This window comes from Apodemus sylvaticus, chromosome 19 (genome assembly GCF_947179515.1).
Source record: "Apodemus sylvaticus chromosome 19, mApoSyl1.1, whole genome shotgun sequence".
Taxonomy (NCBI): Eukaryota; Metazoa; Chordata; class Mammalia; order Rodentia; family Muridae; genus Apodemus; species Apodemus sylvaticus.
In genome coordinates this window covers 24,327,934-24,345,422 of record NC_067490.1, presented here as the reverse complement: position 1 = coordinate 24,345,422, position 17,489 = coordinate 24,327,934, and the positions used below count along the sequence as shown (strand labels likewise).

Genomic DNA, 17,489 nt, shown 5'->3' with positions numbered 1-17,489 from the left:
ATTTTCACAACGGGAAATTCCACAGGGGGCACGGTCTGAGGGACAAGCTAACAGCAAATGCGATGCCATTCAAGTGAGGCGCCAGCCCTGAGGAAAGGCGGAGGCAGGCTCGCCTGCTCAGCTGTCAATCAAAGTTGACCCTCTCCTGAACTAGGCTTGGTACAGAGACCATGCGAAGATTCTTTTCAAAAATATTGTTTCTTGTTCGGTTTGGATTTTCTACAGATCGATGATAAGACCAATCTGAATCGATTGGTACCACCTCAAAGTCTATAAAAGAGAGAGAAGGGCGGGGACGGAGAGGAAGACCTTTAAGGAAGTGATGGAGGACTGGGTCCAGGACCTTGCTGATGATGATAGGAAGGGGTGAATGGTCAAAGCAGGTCAACGCTCACAAGAGCTATGAGCAAGTTATCGTTATCACACCGGTGGATGCAAGGAGCGTTTGAGCAATAAAACGTGATTTCTCCCCTTGCAGAGCTTCTCCTCTGTGGGGAGGGCAGGCTGTGCTCCTCAGCTCTGTGAAGCCTTTCTTGATTTCCCTCTCCTCCCTGGAGCATCAGTCTATCGAGCCCAGTCCTGTTCAGTTTATGCACGGTCCTGTTTACTATACTTTATTACTCTTGGAATTTCTCCCTGTACATGTCCCTCTATTAGACCTTAAATCTTGGATAGGCAGGAAGTCTGTGACTCTTCTAGGTGTCCACTGAATCTAACTCAGTGCCTAGGCAGGGTACCTAGCAGGGGATCAATGGAAAGTGTAAAAAACAACAACTACATAGATAAAATGTTATTCAGTGCTACTTGACTCGGCAGTGACTTGCCGAGACATTTATATTGTCTGAAACTCTTGGCAATCCTCCTGCCTCAGCCTCCTGAATGTTGAGATTACAAGTGTGCTCCACCACACCCAGCTTTATAATTATTATTTTAAAATGTACTTAATATTTTATGGGATATATATATATATTTTAATAGATAAAAGTATGATGATACTTCAGAAGTGATATTTCCTTTTTGTAAGTGAATTTGAATTGGGAAAGATTCAAATTAATCTGGTGGGCAAGATATAAGCAAAAATAAACAAGGGTCTTCCCCAAATCTTCCTCTGTATATGTACATATATATGTTTTCTTGAAATGTCAGGCTCTACCATGGAAGCACCTCCTTCAAGTTCTGAGACTTTAACTACGGGTTCTCTTGGGGTCTGAGGACTAATGCTTAGGCTATGAGAATTACCGATTCATCTCTTCTTTGTTCGGGTCCCCTTCTGAGTCAGAGGAAGAGACTCCTGGAGAAAGGAAAACAAGAGGCCGGGATTTTTAAGTTGATCACTTACTAAATAAACTCGTAAGCATTCAAAGACCTAATTTAGGAACAAAGAAACTTAGGAAGGGAGGGACTAGTGGTTCCTCACGTGAACACCCAATCTGGCAAAGGAGGAACATTTCACCCTAAGAAGCCAAGGGAGCCCTTCAAGGCCATGCGCCTAGTGAGTGTTACAATGTTACAGTTCAAATGTAACTGGGCCGTGTTCTGAATCCCAGTGTGTAAAACACCTGCTAAGGTCTTCCCATCCACAGGGCAGTCTTTGCTGGTACCCCCTTGGGTTCACAAATCCTCACAGAGTGGGCGAAAGAGGGGATTAGTCAGGATTCCAAACACTGCAGGTGTAGGTGGGGGCTCTTCCTTCCTGTCCTAATATTAACAAGTCATCCTTCATCTCGGGGTGGGAGTCTTCCATGTCCAGATGCCGGAATGGAAAGACACACAAACAGCAATGCAATCTCAGTTCTTCTACCAGATGCTGGAGCCTAGATTGCCTTCTCAAGATAGCAAACGCCAGGAATATACAGTAGAGCTAAACCTGGAGGTATTTCTTGTGCTCCAAAACCTTGAGGCTAAAAATGCCAAGCACATTCCTGCCGGTGTATTTATTCACTAAATGTTTGTCAAATATGCAATAGGTGCTTGGTTCTGTGGAAATTATCAAGAGATGGAAATACGGAGGAAGGAGACCACTTTGGCCTTGCAATCTTCTTGGCAAATGAGTGTTTATTCTATGATCATATAATATGCAAGTGCAAGGACAATACTTAAGGTATTGAATAGGCAAGAAAGGGGACTAGAGAACAGTGCCCCGGATCAAACCCAGAGGATGAAGCAAATAGGATATAGGCTTAACAGACACCAAAGGACTCCAACTTGATCTCTCCTCTAAAATTACTCCTGTTGAAACGGCCCTCCTTCCCAAAGTTCTCAAGTGGTCACCAGACTTCTACGCCTGACTCCTGACAGTGTGTATTCTCAGCTAGCAGCTAGGGGACCCACCACGTTATGCCACGCCCCTCCTCAGAACCTTCCAGAATTTCCTGTGTTTCTCAAAAGCAAAGCCCTTGAAGTGACTGATGAGGACTGAGGATCTGTTCCCCTGCCTCCCTGCACCTCAACCTCACCTTGAACTTCAGGCTTCCTTTGCTGTTACTTTGGTTCTTGCTTGCTCTGCTCTGGCCACATTAGCTCAACTCTTCCTATTTTTTTTAAATGGTCTTGGTTATTATTACTATTATTATTATTAGCATGTACATGTGTATATGTGTGTATGTGGTATGTGTATATCCCTGTGCATATGCGTGCGTGCGTGTGTGTGTGTGTGTGTGTGTGTGTGTGTGTGTAGGCATGCATGGAGGTCAGAAGACAGCATTTTTGAGTTGGTTCCTCCACTGTGGGTACCAGTGTTGAACTCAGTTTCCGGGTTTTACTCACTGAGGTGTCTCGTTGGCTCAACACTGGCTCATTTCTGCCTTAAGACTGGTGCCCTCTTACCTGCTGATTTCTCTGCCTAAGAGATTTTCCCTTCCTTCTCCTGTGGCCACCAGTCTTTCCTTTCACCTGGGTAGTGAGGTCTTTACTGGTCACCTAATCTAAAATTACAGCTGACACACACAAAATTTCTATTCATTGTTTCCCCCTATTTCTTCTGGAGTGTCACATATTTATCATGGTTTATCTCATTTGTTTGGAGTTTCTCCCATTATAATGAGAATTCATCATCTGAAGAGTTTTTTATTTTTTATTTTGTTTTTTATTTTGGTTGTTTTTTTTTTTTTTTTTTTTTTTTTTGAGACAGGGTTTCTCTGTGTAGCCCTGGCTGTCTTGGAACTCACTCTGTAGACCAGGCTGGCCTCGAACTCAGAAATCCGCCTGCCTCTGCCTCCCTGGCATTAAAGGCGTGGATCACCACTGCCCGGTATCTGAAGAGTTTTATCTACTTGGTTCATGGTTATTACCCCCAGTGTCTATCTGGATAGAACAGCACCCCCTGAAAATATTTACTTAATTACAGATAGTTAGGGCATGCCAAGCTCCGGAAGTATTTAGCTTTACCTTCTATGTAAATCTCAGCGGAAGTTGAATCTGTCCCATAGATGTTGGAAGCAAAGCATGAGTATCGTCCTGTGTCCTCTTCGAAGGCTTCGGCAATGGTCAGTGAGTGACGGTTTCCTGCCTGCACAATGTGGATATCTGGAGAGTTTTCGAGCTCCTTGCCTTCACAATACCACCTGTAAGGACAAGAACATCGCCATCAGACAGAATGGAAACCGGAGCATTGTCAAGGGATGGTGGGGTTTACCTGTAATCCCAACCCTCAGGAGGCAGAGGTGGCAGCGGCAGAGGTTCAAGGTCATTCTAGGCTACATAGTGAGGTGGAGATCAGCCTGAGTTATAGGAGACCTTGCCTTAAAACAACTACAACAAACACCAAACCAAACACATAAAACGGAATAATATCAAAGGCTCAATAGCAGAGATGGCTCCAGCTGTTTCATGAGAAGGAAACCTATAAGCTTTGAGTCAGAATGCAAAGTAAACGTTTAGTTTGGTATTGTTGGGGTTTGGTTTGTTGTGGTTTGGTTTGGTATTGTTGCAGTTTGGTTTGGTATTGTTTGGTTGTAACAGAGGGACGAGTTGGCAGTAGTATTCAAACCACACCGATAGTTTACTCTAGCAATCGAGAAGTGACTCCTACTGAAAATGACACTGGTGGGCTGGCTCAGAGGTTAAGAGTACTGTTAGCAGAGGAGCGTGAATCTAGTTCCAAGCATGGACCTCCTTTGGGATCCCGGCTTGGGGTGGGGGGTGGGGGGGGATCAGATGTTCTTCTGTCCTCCATGTTTTGTTATACTGCATACAAAATACAGACTCACACATAAACATGCATGTTTTGTTTTTGGTTTTGGTTTTTTGGATTTGGTTTTTTCGAGACAGGGTTTCTCTGTGTAGCCCTGGCTGTCCTGGAACTCACTCTGTAGACCAGGTTGGCCTCGAACTCAGAAATCCGCCTGCCTCTGCCTCCCAGAGTGCTGGGATTACAAGTGTGCGCCACCACCGCCTTTTTTTTTTTAAATTATACAACTGAAAGATGTTGAAAAAAAAAAAACTCAGCACTGTCAATCATACAGTTAGATGCTGTGATACAGATGTTCATTTCTTCCCATGTTTTTATAATACGCATCAAGTGCTGCTTCATCTTAGCTAGGGAGGCTCAAAGAGGTGCGAAGTATTTACGAGGTCACTTACATTGTGTCTGGCACTCTAAGAAATTTAATTTATTCTGTTACTACTTTGCCCAGAACTGGCTATAGCCCTGGTAGATAGCCCAGGTTAAATGTTTCTATGCATAATGCATGGTTTGTTTGTTTGTTTGTTTGTTTGTTTAAAACAGGATTTCACTATTGTAACCTTGCATGGCCTGGAACTAAGTCCAGGTTGGCCTCAAACTCAGAGATCTACCTGCCTCTGCTTCCTAAGTACTGGGATGAAAGGTATGCATGGCTGGACTTGCATTTTAATTCTATATATTTAGTTAGAACCTTTTATAGCATATGGGGTATTTTTGTGGCCAAAAGTTTATACAAAATTATATGTGAAATATTTAGGAGCTGGAGAGATGGCTCAGTGGTTAAAGGTGCTTATTGCTTTTACAGAAGATTGCAATTCAGTCCCAGCATGCTTATAAGGTGTTTCCTAACAGCTTGTAACTACTCCATCTCCTCGGGATCCAACCTCATGAGACCTGCATTCTTGTGCACAGACATACACATATTTTTTTTTAAAGTGTATCTTTAAAAAAGAAAGAATAAAATGTGGAAGGTGCCTGGTAAGAAAAATAAGCATTGAAATACAATTTGTCACATAACAGTTTTGAAAGAAAAATCTATTGATCACTTTCATATATATTAGTGATAAGAAAAAATAATATATGACTCCAGCTGGGCCAGGTAGTGCACACCATTAATCCCAGCACTCAGGAGGCAGAAGCAGGAGGATTTCTGAGTTTGAGGCCAGCCTGGTCTACAGAGTGAGTTCCTGGACAGCCAGGGCTATACAAGGAAACCTTTTCTTGAAATATAAACAAGAAATGGTATTGTTCTTAGGAAAGGACTGTGGCAGTGATATTAAAATTACAGATACACTTTATTCTTGGAGCCAACAGTCTCATTGAAATCTGTGTACAGAGAGACTTGCAAATGTACAAACTGAGAAATATACAGGTTACTCTTAGAAGAGCAAGGGATTAGAAACAAGCTAACGCTGAGAAGAACAAGCGATGAGAAACAAGCTAACTGTTCACCTTTAGGTCACTGCTCTCCAAGCTAAGGTGCAGCCATCATAGAATGGAACATGGCGGCTCCCAATTGAGGATGGGAAGGAGCACCAAGTACCAATGGAGATGGGTCCCTAAGATATACTCACCTGAGTGGCTTAGCTTCCTCCCACTGCGACTCGATCAAGCAGGATTCTAAGCACACTCTAGGAATCACATCTGTTCACCTACTTTCTACAAGCAAGCTGCTCTCTTCTCTTGCATAAATATATCGCGGTCACCCCTCTGTCCAGGTTCTTCCTCCCTTCCTCTGCTTTCCACCACTATAAACATAATTCATCCATGGACTTGTGGCTTAGACCTCACCTCACACACAAGGCTACACTTACCAACAATGATTAGTATGTTTTCTAACTCCACCTTAAAAAAAAAATAAGTTCTGAGCCGGGCGGTGGTGGTGCACGCCTGTAATCCCAGCACTCTTGGAAGGCAGAGGCAGGTGGATTTCTGAAGGCCAGCCTGGTTTACAGAGTGAGTTCCAGGACAGCCAGGGCTACACAGAGAAACCCTGTTTCAAAAAAAACCAAATCCAAAGAACTAAAAACAAAAACAACAACAACAACAACAACAAAAAAAAGTTCTGATTGTCTATGACCTTTCACTGAGTCTCCATTTTGAAGTTCTGTTTGTCTTGCTAATTCGCTGCTCTGTAGGCCTTTTATCTTAGCAGGGACAGTACCTTCTGCACTGCTGGGGTATCTCCAGAGCCTAGCACAGCTCTTTCTCCTTTCTGCTTTGGCATCTTATGTCACCCCTCAGTGTCAAGCACACCTTCACCTCCAAATCTGCTTTCTCAGTCCTGACTGAATCTCTCCTCTCCTCTCCTCCCCCTCCCTCCCCTTCTGTTTCAGCCTCCCTGACCTTTCTATCCTGTGAGTACATTGAGCCCCTCTCTGCCCACAGATATTTATGCATTTGGTGTTTTCATTGATGGGGGTCTTATTGTATTTGTAAAAAGCTTTCTCACAGGGGAGCATCCATGGTATACTTGTGGGGGTCAGAGGACCACTTAGGGAGTCAGTTCTCTCCTTCCACCATGCAGGCCTCAGGAATTGAACTCAGGCCATTAGACCCGGTGACAGGTGCCTTTACCCTCTGAGTCATCTTCTTCCAGGCGCTTGACATAGGATCTTACTAGGAATTCCAGTTTGGCTTGAAACTTGTTCTGTTGCCCAGGCCGACCTTGGATTTTTGCCCTGCCTCCACCTTCTGAGTGCTGGGATTACATGTATGTACTCCCACATGTATGTACTCCCACATGTATGTACTCCCACACCTGGCTCCACCGTGAGGTTTTTGAGATCCCTAAAACCGTCTGCCCCAGATTGTCACAAAGACATGTCTGTTGGTGCTGTGTATATAAATGTTATATTCTGTACCCCGAGATCCAGTTGCCCCCAGAGGAGAGAATTCTCATATAAGCCTTGGTTCTGTGAACCTTGCTCCCCAGTTTAAAGTTAATTGGTTAACAAAATGCTAGAACCTGCAACTGGGTAGGAGAGAGAGAAAGGCGGGACTTGAGAATGGAGTGAGGGGGTCTCAGGAGAGACCAGAAGAGGAAAAAGGAAGGAGTCAGGGGGTGGGGATAAGGTCACCATGAGACCGGATGGATCATGAGCACATGACCAGGAGACACGGACCCTGGGAATGACTCAGGCAAGACTCAAACAGCAAGGGACCCACGGCTGGAAGGTAAGTCAACATAGCTCCCAACCTGCCCAATCTAGGCTTACAGCTTGTAAATACAATACCAGATTCTTGTGCCTTTTATACATGCTAGCTAGAATGATAACTAATTTTTACACAAGTCTCGTTAAATGAGACCTCTGCTCAAATGTCACTTTCTGGGAGAAACTTCCCCACTGTTTCCCCTGGATGGCCTTTCTACTCATTCTATCACGCTAACCCAGGCATTAGTTATCTTCTGGTAGCAATGACCAAGCAGTGACCTTGAATACCAACACAAAGGCAGAAGGATTTGCCTTGGCTCAGTTCCAAGGGTTACCTGACCCCATGTAATCTGGCAGAACATCACGGCAGCAGGAACAGGAGTCAGCAGTGGCCTTTCACTTTACGGTGGACAGAAAGCCGGCACCAGAGGCCACGTCCTAAGTCACTCCCAATGATCTACTTCCTCTAACTGGGCCTACTTCCTAAAGTTTCTAATCTTCCAACACAGCTTCAGGAGTGAGACGACCATTTAATACATAAACCCGTAGGGACATTTATATCTAAACCACGGTACGTTCATCCGTCATCCTCTCAGCACCCCTTACTATTTGAAATCATATAAACTTACCTGGTCACTGTCTGCCCCTCTTCCCTACATCCTAATGCCACAGCAGGCCTCATCTGTCGTAATTACCACGACAATCCTATCACTCACACCTACCGGGCTAGGTGCCTGTACTCAGAAGGAAAGGGTTGATGAACTTGTCAAATGAGCAAACAAAAGGGCAGGAAACGTTCATGGTTGATCCTTCATGGGTGTTTGTTTGCCTTACCAGATTCACGGCCCATCTCTGAGCAGCAGACACAGAACCCAAGCCTGCCAAGACAGGTTCACATCCTTCCCAGGGCACACAGCTGACCTAGACTGTGAGGACTGTCTGTGAATGAACCTGAAATGCGGGCTTTTGATCAAACCCCGGGGATTAAGCTTACTTATTGTCATTACTTCCCATTTGAAATACCTAGAAATGAGACTAAAAGGATTTTCTTCCTTCCTTTCCTTCCTTCCTTCCTTCCTTCCTTCCTTTCTTTCTTTCTTTTTTCCTTCCTTCTTTTCTTCTTCCTTCCTCTTTCTTTCTTTCTTTCTTTCTTTCTTTCTTTGTTTGTTTCTTTCTTTCTTTCCTTCTTTCTTTCTTTTTGGTTTTTTCGAAACAGGGTTTCTCTGTGTAGCCCTGGCTGTCCTGGAACTCACTCTGTAGACTAGGCTGGCCTTGAACTCAGAAATCCTCCTTTCTCTGCCTCCCAAGTGCTGGGATTACAGGAGTGCGCCACCACACCCAGCTCTTCCTTTCCTTTCCTTTCCTTTCCTTTCCTTTCCTTTCCTTTCCTTTTCTTTTCCTTTCTTTTCTTTTCTTGTCCCTGCACTGAAGTCTTGGAACAGAGTCTCTTGAAGCCAACTCAAGTTTGAAAACTTGGTAAGTGGACAAGAACGACCTTCAATTCCTAGTCCTTCTGACCCCACATCCTGAATGCTGAGATGACAGAATAAAAGAACTTTTTAAAGGCACAGAGCCACAAAAAACGAAAAGAACTCAAAAAAAAAAAAAAAAAAAAAAAGAACAGATGCTAGCTTTCAGGTGCCGTGGGAAGATGGACAGAGGAGAGATGTAAACCCAGTATTTCCTTGGGGCTGCGGGGTGAACGATGTATTATCGGCAGCCAGATCCCAGAAAACTGGGTCATGGAGACAGGAGATTGCTGACAGCAGGGAGAGAGGACATGGAATGTAAATCGGGGAAAGGTTACTAGTTTGGGAAATGAGCCTCCACTCCAGGTCACTGCCCCTGGGCTGAGCTGTCACCATTGTCCCAGGAGGACTGCCCTGCAGGGTGAGCGAGCAGAGGTCCCAGAGGGGAGCCAGAGGGAAAGAAGCGCTTCAGGAGGGGTTTCTCTGGGGAAACCCCAAGGGCTTAACCTCGCAGACCAGGCTGGTCTGAAGTTTCACAAACTGACGGTAGAATCGAGTCAGTCAAATTTGTTTCATGTTCAAATAAATACGGACAAAGAAGCCATTGCTTACTTACGATAATAGTCAGTGTTGGTGGTGCATGCCTTTACTCCCAGTGCTTGGGAGCACAGGTAGGCAGGTCTCTGAGTTCGAGGCCTGCCTGGTCGACAGCATGAATTCTAGCTCAGCCGTTTATTTCTTTGTTGGACACGGGGTCTCACTGTGTATTCCTGCCTAGCCTGGAATTCACAGTGTAGACAAGGCTGGCTTCAGATTCACAGAGATCCGTCTGACTCAGATTCCCCAGGGTTAGGATTAAAGGTATGCGCCGCAGTGCCGACCCTTTAAAATGAGCTTTTAAGTTAGCGACCAGAGTTACTGTGTGACTTGGCTTCTTCGCACACACGGGACAATGCACTTTGTTCTGACGTGTTTTTTCTCTACCGAGTCCCTCATGTCTGCCATAGGTCCTTCCTACACCTGCTCTCATGTCACAGGTCACATGTCTGTTAGCCTCTCTTTCCTCTCCAACCCTAAAGACTCTCCCTAACCTCTCTCACGTTGACTAGACCCGATGTAAACGGACAATCTGGGGTCACAGCTAAGTGACCAGGTAACGGCTTCCCACACAAGAGGTCTTGGGCTTAGACCCAAACCCAAGACCCAAACCCAAGACCCGAAAGAGAATATGCAGGACAATATGTATCAATTATATGCAAATAACAAGTAAAATGCATGGTTTTATATAGGAGATTCGAGCATTATAGATGTTGGTATCCACAGGAGACTTCTGGAGTTGATCCTCTGATAACAGTGGGGTGCTACGTAAACAAGACGAACCTTACCCGATAAGGCTGGGGGGTGAGGGACACTTTCACAGTAACAAGCAACTAACCACTAAATATTTTTTGATATAACAATATATTTGAGGCATCATAAAGGGAAAAAGTAGGGGTGCCGGCTTAAGGTACGTACGGACGCTTGTTCCGGCCAACAGATGGAGATCAACAGAGAATAGCTTACGCCAGCGTTTGTGCAGGAACTCTTCAGAGGCATCTCGCTGAACTCACGTCTCTCACTTCCCGTGAGAACAAAAGCGAGATTATTTGCCCTTTGTAGTCACATTTACCCTGATGCCGCAAAAGCCACAGTAAGTAGAGAGAGCCCCGGGTGCTTCAGCCGAGTTAACCGAAGCATGTCACAGAGCAGACTCTGGGAGCGGGCCCAGCACCCCGATAAAGAACAGATTTTGATAAAGCAGCAAAAGTCATTAGTTTTTATCAATCCCCCGCTCCCCACCCCCTTTGGAGTCAGGGTCTCACTCTGTAGTCTGGGCTAGCCTGGAACTCACTATGAAGCCCAGGTTACCTTCTTCCTCCCAGGTGCTGGAGATAAAAGGGGTGTACATCCAGTAGCATTTTATTGAATCTTAACCTTGGGTCTAAGTCTTTTAATATTCTGGGATGTGGAATAAGGGATTGGATTGCATGACGGAGAGTCCTTGTGCTATGTTCCAACTGAAGGTTAAACTGTCTAATGCACGATGTGATGGTTTACCTGGAAATTTCCCTTGAAACCTTATGAACACTCAGACCTGGGTCACAAACCTAAGGAAGCACACTTGTCATCTCAAGCAAAAACAATTGACATTATCTGCTGCTGATGGATTACAAATTGTCTTTTCCAGGAGAAACCAGAGAACTTCTGTCTCTCCCACAGTGAGTTTAGGTTTCCCACCATCTTAAAAGTCTTCATTATTTTTTTAAAAGTGAAATCAATGATTTAACAAATGATTCTTTTAGCTGTGCAGTGGTGGCGCACGCCTGTAATCCCAGCACTCTGGGAGGCAGAGGCAGGTGGATTTCTGAGTTCGAGGCCAGCCTGGTCTATAGAGTGAGTTCCAGGACAGCCAGGGCTACACAGAGAAACCCTGTCTTGAAAAAACAAAACAAATCCAACCCCCCCCCCCAAAAAAAAGGATTCTTTTTTAATGCCAAGTTTTGGAAGATCTACATTCTTCATTTCCCAAATGACAAATGGAAGATATTGTCCCTATGGAGTTCAAAATGACCTTCTGGGTTTTAACACGTGGCAGGACAAAAGTTCTTTGGTAGGGTTCAGGTTTCCCCTGCCTGCTCACCTTTAGGAAGCTATGAGCTGAAAGGCTGAGAGACGCTAATGTTTCCAATGCCCTACCAGTCCTGACATTTCAGTACAGGGTGATTTCAGCCCCAACAGCACATTACAATACACTGAGCGCAGAAGCAAATTCACACATGTACATACAACATATATCACACATACATTCCATACAGACACTTACTGAAGTAATGCCACTCTTCTGGCTAAGTTTTTATTTTTTATTTTTCAATTATTATACTTAACACAATATATATTTTTCTACCAATCATAAAAATGATGGACATGTTATTAAATAAACATAAAAAGATAACGTTTGTTTGTTTGTTTGTTTGTTGTTTTTAGTAGAGCTTAAAAATCTTGGCTCTTACTGTGCTACAAACCCAAAATAACAATTTCTAGACAACCGGGTTCAATGTCCCTCCCATCACCAAAGGATTTTACCTCCATAGTAGCTAAGCTAAGAGTGACAGCTCTGCTGTGCCAAGGAATGAATTGTAGACACAATGATTTGGATACAGATTTCCTGCTATGGTCAAAGCTATTTGACTTGAGTGATTGTCATCATACTCACTGGCTAAGTGTTTTGATTCGGAAAATATTCCTCATCAAATTATTTAGAATGACCTGTTATTATTATTAATTATTATTACAGGCTGGAGACAGTAAACTTGATTCTGTACAGGACGGGAGGGAAAAGGGAGGGATGGAGGGAGGAGATGGGGAGGAAGAAGAGAAAGGAAGGAAGGAAATAACAGAAAGCCTTCTTTTGGGCTTCAGTGATCTTTAAGATTGTAAAGGGGAACTAAGAACAAAAAACTTGAGCACTGTGTACAGTAAGAGACCAGTAGGGAAATAAACAGGAAACTGTAAGGAGAATTGAAAGTAGTCTATAATATTTGCTTTTTTTTTTTTTTTTTTTTTTTGAGATAGTGTCCTGGCTAACATGGAATTCACTTTATAAGAATCAGGCCTGCCCCCAACTCTCAGGAAACCACCTGTCTCTGTCACTGAGTGCTGGGGTCAAGGTGTGTGCTACCATGCCCTGACCAGTATTTCAATTTCGAATTTAGATTTTATGTGCATTGGTTGGTGTTTGGGTTGCACCGAAGTCTGTGTTCCCTGTGTGTGCCTGGTGCTCACGGAGGGTGCTGCATCCCCTGGGACTAGTATTACAGAGAGTGGTTAGCTGCTTGGTGGGCATTAGGATTTAGCCCAGGTCTTGTAGAAGAGTGTGTGGTGCTCTAAACCACTGAGCTATCTCTCTAGTGTCTGCATTTGAATTTTAAAGCAATGCATCAAGGTGTTGTAGTTGTTTTTTTCTAAAACAAATATAAGTAGTTGTTTTTAAACAAATAAATGCCAACCAGGCCTTTAATCCCAGCACTTGGGAAGCAGAGGCAGGCGGATTTCTGAGTTCGAGGCCAGCCTGGTCTACAGAGTGAGTTCCAGGACAGCCAGGGCTATACAGGGAAACCCTGTCTCGAAAAAATCAAAAAAGAAAGAAAGAAAGAAAGAAAGGAAGGAAGGAAGGAAGGAAGGAAGGAAGGAAGGAAGAAAGGAAGGAAGGAAGGAAGGAAGGAAGGAAGGAAGAAAGGAAGGAAGAAAGAGGAATCAATTGTGGTAAATTGGATGCCCAGAGGGAGCTAAGTGGGTGGGGTGGAGTGGGGATGGGGTGGGGGTGGGGTGGGGTGGGGTTGAAGTGGGGTGGGGGAAGAGTGAGGTGGGGTGGGGTGGAGTGGGGTGAGGTGGGGTGGGGCGGGGTGAGGTGGGGTTGGGGGTAGGGTGAGGTGGAGGTGGAGGTGGGGGTGGGGTGGGGTGGGGTGGGGTGAGTATGTGTGTAGGTTCACATGCTTGAGCCCTTAGTCAGAAGCATTGAAAAATGCTTACTCAGTCCACCAGAGTGGCTACGGCTAGGGCTGAGGAACCGCCCTTTTATCTCTGGCTACCGCACTGAGATCCAGTCAGAAACCAGAGTGCCTTCTGAAAGGCACCCGGAAGCCTTCTGAGGGTCGGAGGGAGCCGCCATGTTAAGGAGAGCTCTCAGAGAGAGATGGTGGCCTCGCCTACTCCACGTTTTCAGAATGCCTGTCCCTAGACAGTCACAGCAGGGCAGGAGATGCCCCGTGTGATTCATGGCTCAGGAGAAATGAGTCACCGCCGGGTCGGGGAAGCCGGCGGAGCCAAACCTACCTTCTCCGTGCCTGTGCTGGAGTCACCGGTCAAGCCTGCAGATTTGGTCAGCTACCAAGCCTCAGACGACATTCAAGAAATATGTTTTCTAAAAAAAATTTTTTGGCTGCCTGTCATTATATTCTACTGTTAGTTACTAGTGCACCTAAAACCTGACTTGGATAAATATTGTGACTTGTCATCTCAGCACACTGACAAGTTCTAAGTATAATTTGAGTATGCTGTTCTGACTCACCAGTAATAGTGCTCGTTAAGAGAGGGCTTGCTCGGAGTCCTCCCTTAACCTTACCCCAGTCCTTCCAAAGTCCTTCACACATTTCTGTTATTCTGGTAGCCCTGTTCCCTTTCCTTTCTAGAACCTACAGACGATGAATTGATTTGCAGGTTTATGTGTTTAACGTCTTTTCCCCTAATTGGTTAGGAAGACCACGAGAGCTGTCAGGGACTTGAAGCTATGCTGTGTTTTCAAACAATTTATATTCTTTTAAAAATGTTTATGTGTGCTGGGCAGTGGTGGCGCGCACACACACACCTTTGATCCTAGCACTACAGAAACAGAGGCAGGCAGATCTCTAAGTTCGAGGCCAGCCTGGTCTACAGAGTGAGTTCCAGGATAGCCAGGGCTGTCCTGTCTCACAAAACCAAAACCTTATCTCAAAACCAAGAAGAAAAAGGAGAGAAAAAAATGTGTATGAGTTCTTTCAGGTGGGAGCTAGTTGGTAACTTAAAAGAAGCACAAACGGGCAGCTGTCACAGATGAAGACACTAACCCCGCCCCTTACCACTTAGCTAAATTTATGTAGAACAAAGGGAACTTTTCTGGGCAACAAGAAGAAAGCAATTCCTAAACCTGGGTTGACCTGGGATTCAGAATTCTCCATTCCAGGTCTCCTTTCAGGTGCTGGGATTGGGGTTTTATAGATCCCAGGCTGGCTGCAAATTCTCCAGAGCTGAGGATACCCTTGAACTCCTGACCTTCCTGCCTCTGCCTCCTGAATTCATCTACTACTGGGGATCAAACCAGGGCTTTGTGCCTCTAAGGCAAACACTTTACCAGCTGAATTTCATCCCCTAAAATAACATGTTTTAAAGAGATTACTTTGGTCAAGGCTCTCTTGCCCAAAACCTTAACAGCTTCTACCTAGAAACTCTTTCTTTTCTTCAAGCCATTGCCTTTATGTCTAAATCACTACACAGTCTGCTTATTTATCAAGGTTAGCCTTTATTATCTGTCCCCCCTCCCAGAATGTAGTATTTTTAGGGAACTTCATTTTCCTTTTTTTGTTGTTGTTTGTTTGTTTGTTTGTTTTTGGATTTGGATTTTTTCGAGACAAGGTTTCTTTGTATAGCCCTGGTTGTCCTGGAACTCACTCTGTAGACCAGGCTGGCCTCGAACTCAGAAATCCGTCTGCCTCTGCCTCCCAGAGTGCTGGAATTACAGGCGTGCGCCACCACCGCCCGGCTGTTTGTTTGTTTTTGAGACAGGGTTTCTCTGTGTAGCCCAGGCTGTCCTGGAACTCACTCTGTAGACCAGGCTGGCCTCGAACTCAGAAATCTGCCTGCCTCTGCCTCTCAGAGTGCTGGAATTACAGGTGTGCGCCACCACGGCCCGTGTGCCACTTCCCGGCAGAACTTCATTTTCCTTAAAGGACTCCTGTGTCCCTAAAATATTTCCTGATACAAAGCAAGGACCTTTAATTGTTATTGAAGGAGCAGACAGACAGATTTTCAGGGTTTGCTCTCATCAATTTGATGGGTTGAAATCTGTGTTACCTGTTTAAAAGTAGAGTTTATTCCTTCATTTATCTGCTAGGTTGGTGTAAGGATGTGTGTGTGCTTATGGGCTTGCACGGATGAAGACCAGAGGTTCATATTGGTGTCTTCCTCAGTCACATTCTACCTCCTACCTATTTGTTTGTTTGTTTGTTTGTAGGGTTTTCCATTGGCCTGAAGCTTGCAGACTTGATTTAAGTGGTCTGACTGGATAGCATGCACCAGAGCTCCACCCTAGTCACGCCACCAAAGCATGCCTAGGCTGTCATGCGCAGGCAGAGGAGCCAAACTCAAGCCCACAGAGCTCCTGCAACAAGCGTTTTACCAAACGAGCCATTCCCGGACCCTGCTAAGTGACATCTTCTAGAATGAACTCTATTGTCTGCTCCTGGGGGAGCTGGGTCGGTGTTGATTTTCCTGAGCTGTTTGAAAGCCTTGTCCATTCAGGACAATCAGCTCTGATTACCAGAGACAATAGTTTCTGGTGATTGCTGGGGTGAGGTGGCAGAGGATTTTCAGCTAGGCGAACACTGTGTACCAGAAGTGCCTCAACCCTCCTGGCTATTGTTAGTTATCTGGGCCACTGCCCAGGCCACAGCCCGGGGCTCCTCCAGAGCACACTTGCTGTGTTGGCTCCTGTATTCAGGACTGTGCTTGGTGCTCAGCCCAAGCAAAGAAAGTGGGAAGCCCTGACCCACACAGCTGCTTTGAATGTCATCCCTAGGTTAATCACGCTGACAGCCAGGGTCCTCTCCTAGTCATTGGGTTTTTCCCCTCTGAGTCTGGAGCATGCCCTGAAGAATTCCTAGTACCTATCCCATTTTCTCTGGGATATGATTTGGATTTAGGTTTTCCTTGTCAATCAAGGTTCATGTTATTTAAGATGTCAGTGAATCTTCAGATTTTTCCAGGACCCTTCCAAGGTCTTTATTGTATATTCTGTATTCATGACTGTATATTCAGGAGGTTGGATTATTTATCTTAAAGAGGACGCCTCTAGTTTAGAGATGCATCGAGACTCACAAAACTGGTATCTGTCTTCCATATGGGATCTCTACCTTTTAGGAAATCTGAAAGTCTCAGTTTGAGGCTAGTGATGTAGCTTGATTGGTTAAAGTCTTGCCTAACATGCGTGAGGTTCTGGGTTGGATCCCCAGTACCAAAGAATCCAGAGACAGCGCAATGACGTGGTGGGCCGAGAGACCCCACTCCTGAAATTCTGACCTCCATGCATACACACATACATGTGAGGGAGGACTACAAGCCAGGGTCAGTGGAGCACACCTGCAACCCCAGCACTGTTGGGGGCTGGCAGTTGGCAGGCAGAGTGTCAGAGTCTCTCTGGACAGTCAACCTAGGCAAGACAGTGAGTCCCAGCTCCGTCCAGAGATCTTGTTTCAAAGAATAACATGGGGAGCAGCTGAGGAAACAAATCTATAGCCTATATGAGCATTCATGATGACTGTCCCTGCACACACACACTCACACACACACACTCATATACACTCACACACACTCATATACACTCACACACACTCATATACACACACTCACACACACTCATATACACTCACACACACTCATACACACACACACTCATATACACACACACACTCACATACACACAGAGACACTCTCTCACACACACACATTCACACACTCATATACACACACACACACTCACACACTTATATGCACACTCATACACACACACACACTTTCACACACTTATATGTACACTCACGCTCACACACTGACATACACACACACAGAGACACACACACTATACATATCTCTCTTATGTATGCACCCAAATCAATTTTTTTCTCCTTTTTAAATATAAGCTCTCCTAGTCCCCATGCTGGTCTGAAACTCCTACCTTTACCTCTAAAGTACTGGGATTACAGGCATGTGTCATAACACCTGACTGGATTTTTAAACTATGAAACTTCTAGAGAGGACTTGTAACAGAATCCCATGTAAGGTTGAAGAGTAGCGATTGGAAATCGATCTTGCTAAGGTCAGAAATAAGACCAG

The 17,489-nt window shown here is 45.0% G+C and overlaps 1 protein-coding gene across 1 annotated transcript in view; it reads right to left on the bottom strand.

Annotated features, from left to right (window-relative positions):
• Mypn (myopalladin) overlaps positions 1-17,489 on the bottom strand; it is a 77,572-nt gene that overhangs the window by 50,393 nt on the left and 9,690 nt on the right. Inside the window, exons 2-3 of the mRNA XM_052164457.1 lie at positions 3,388-3,563; positions 1,240-1,291 (exon numbers count right to left, since the gene is read on the bottom strand). Of these exons, the coding sequence (XP_052020417.1) occupies positions 1,240-1,291; positions 3,388-3,563 (228 nt within the window). The remainder of the gene's footprint in view (positions 1-1,239; positions 1,292-3,387; positions 3,564-17,489) is intronic.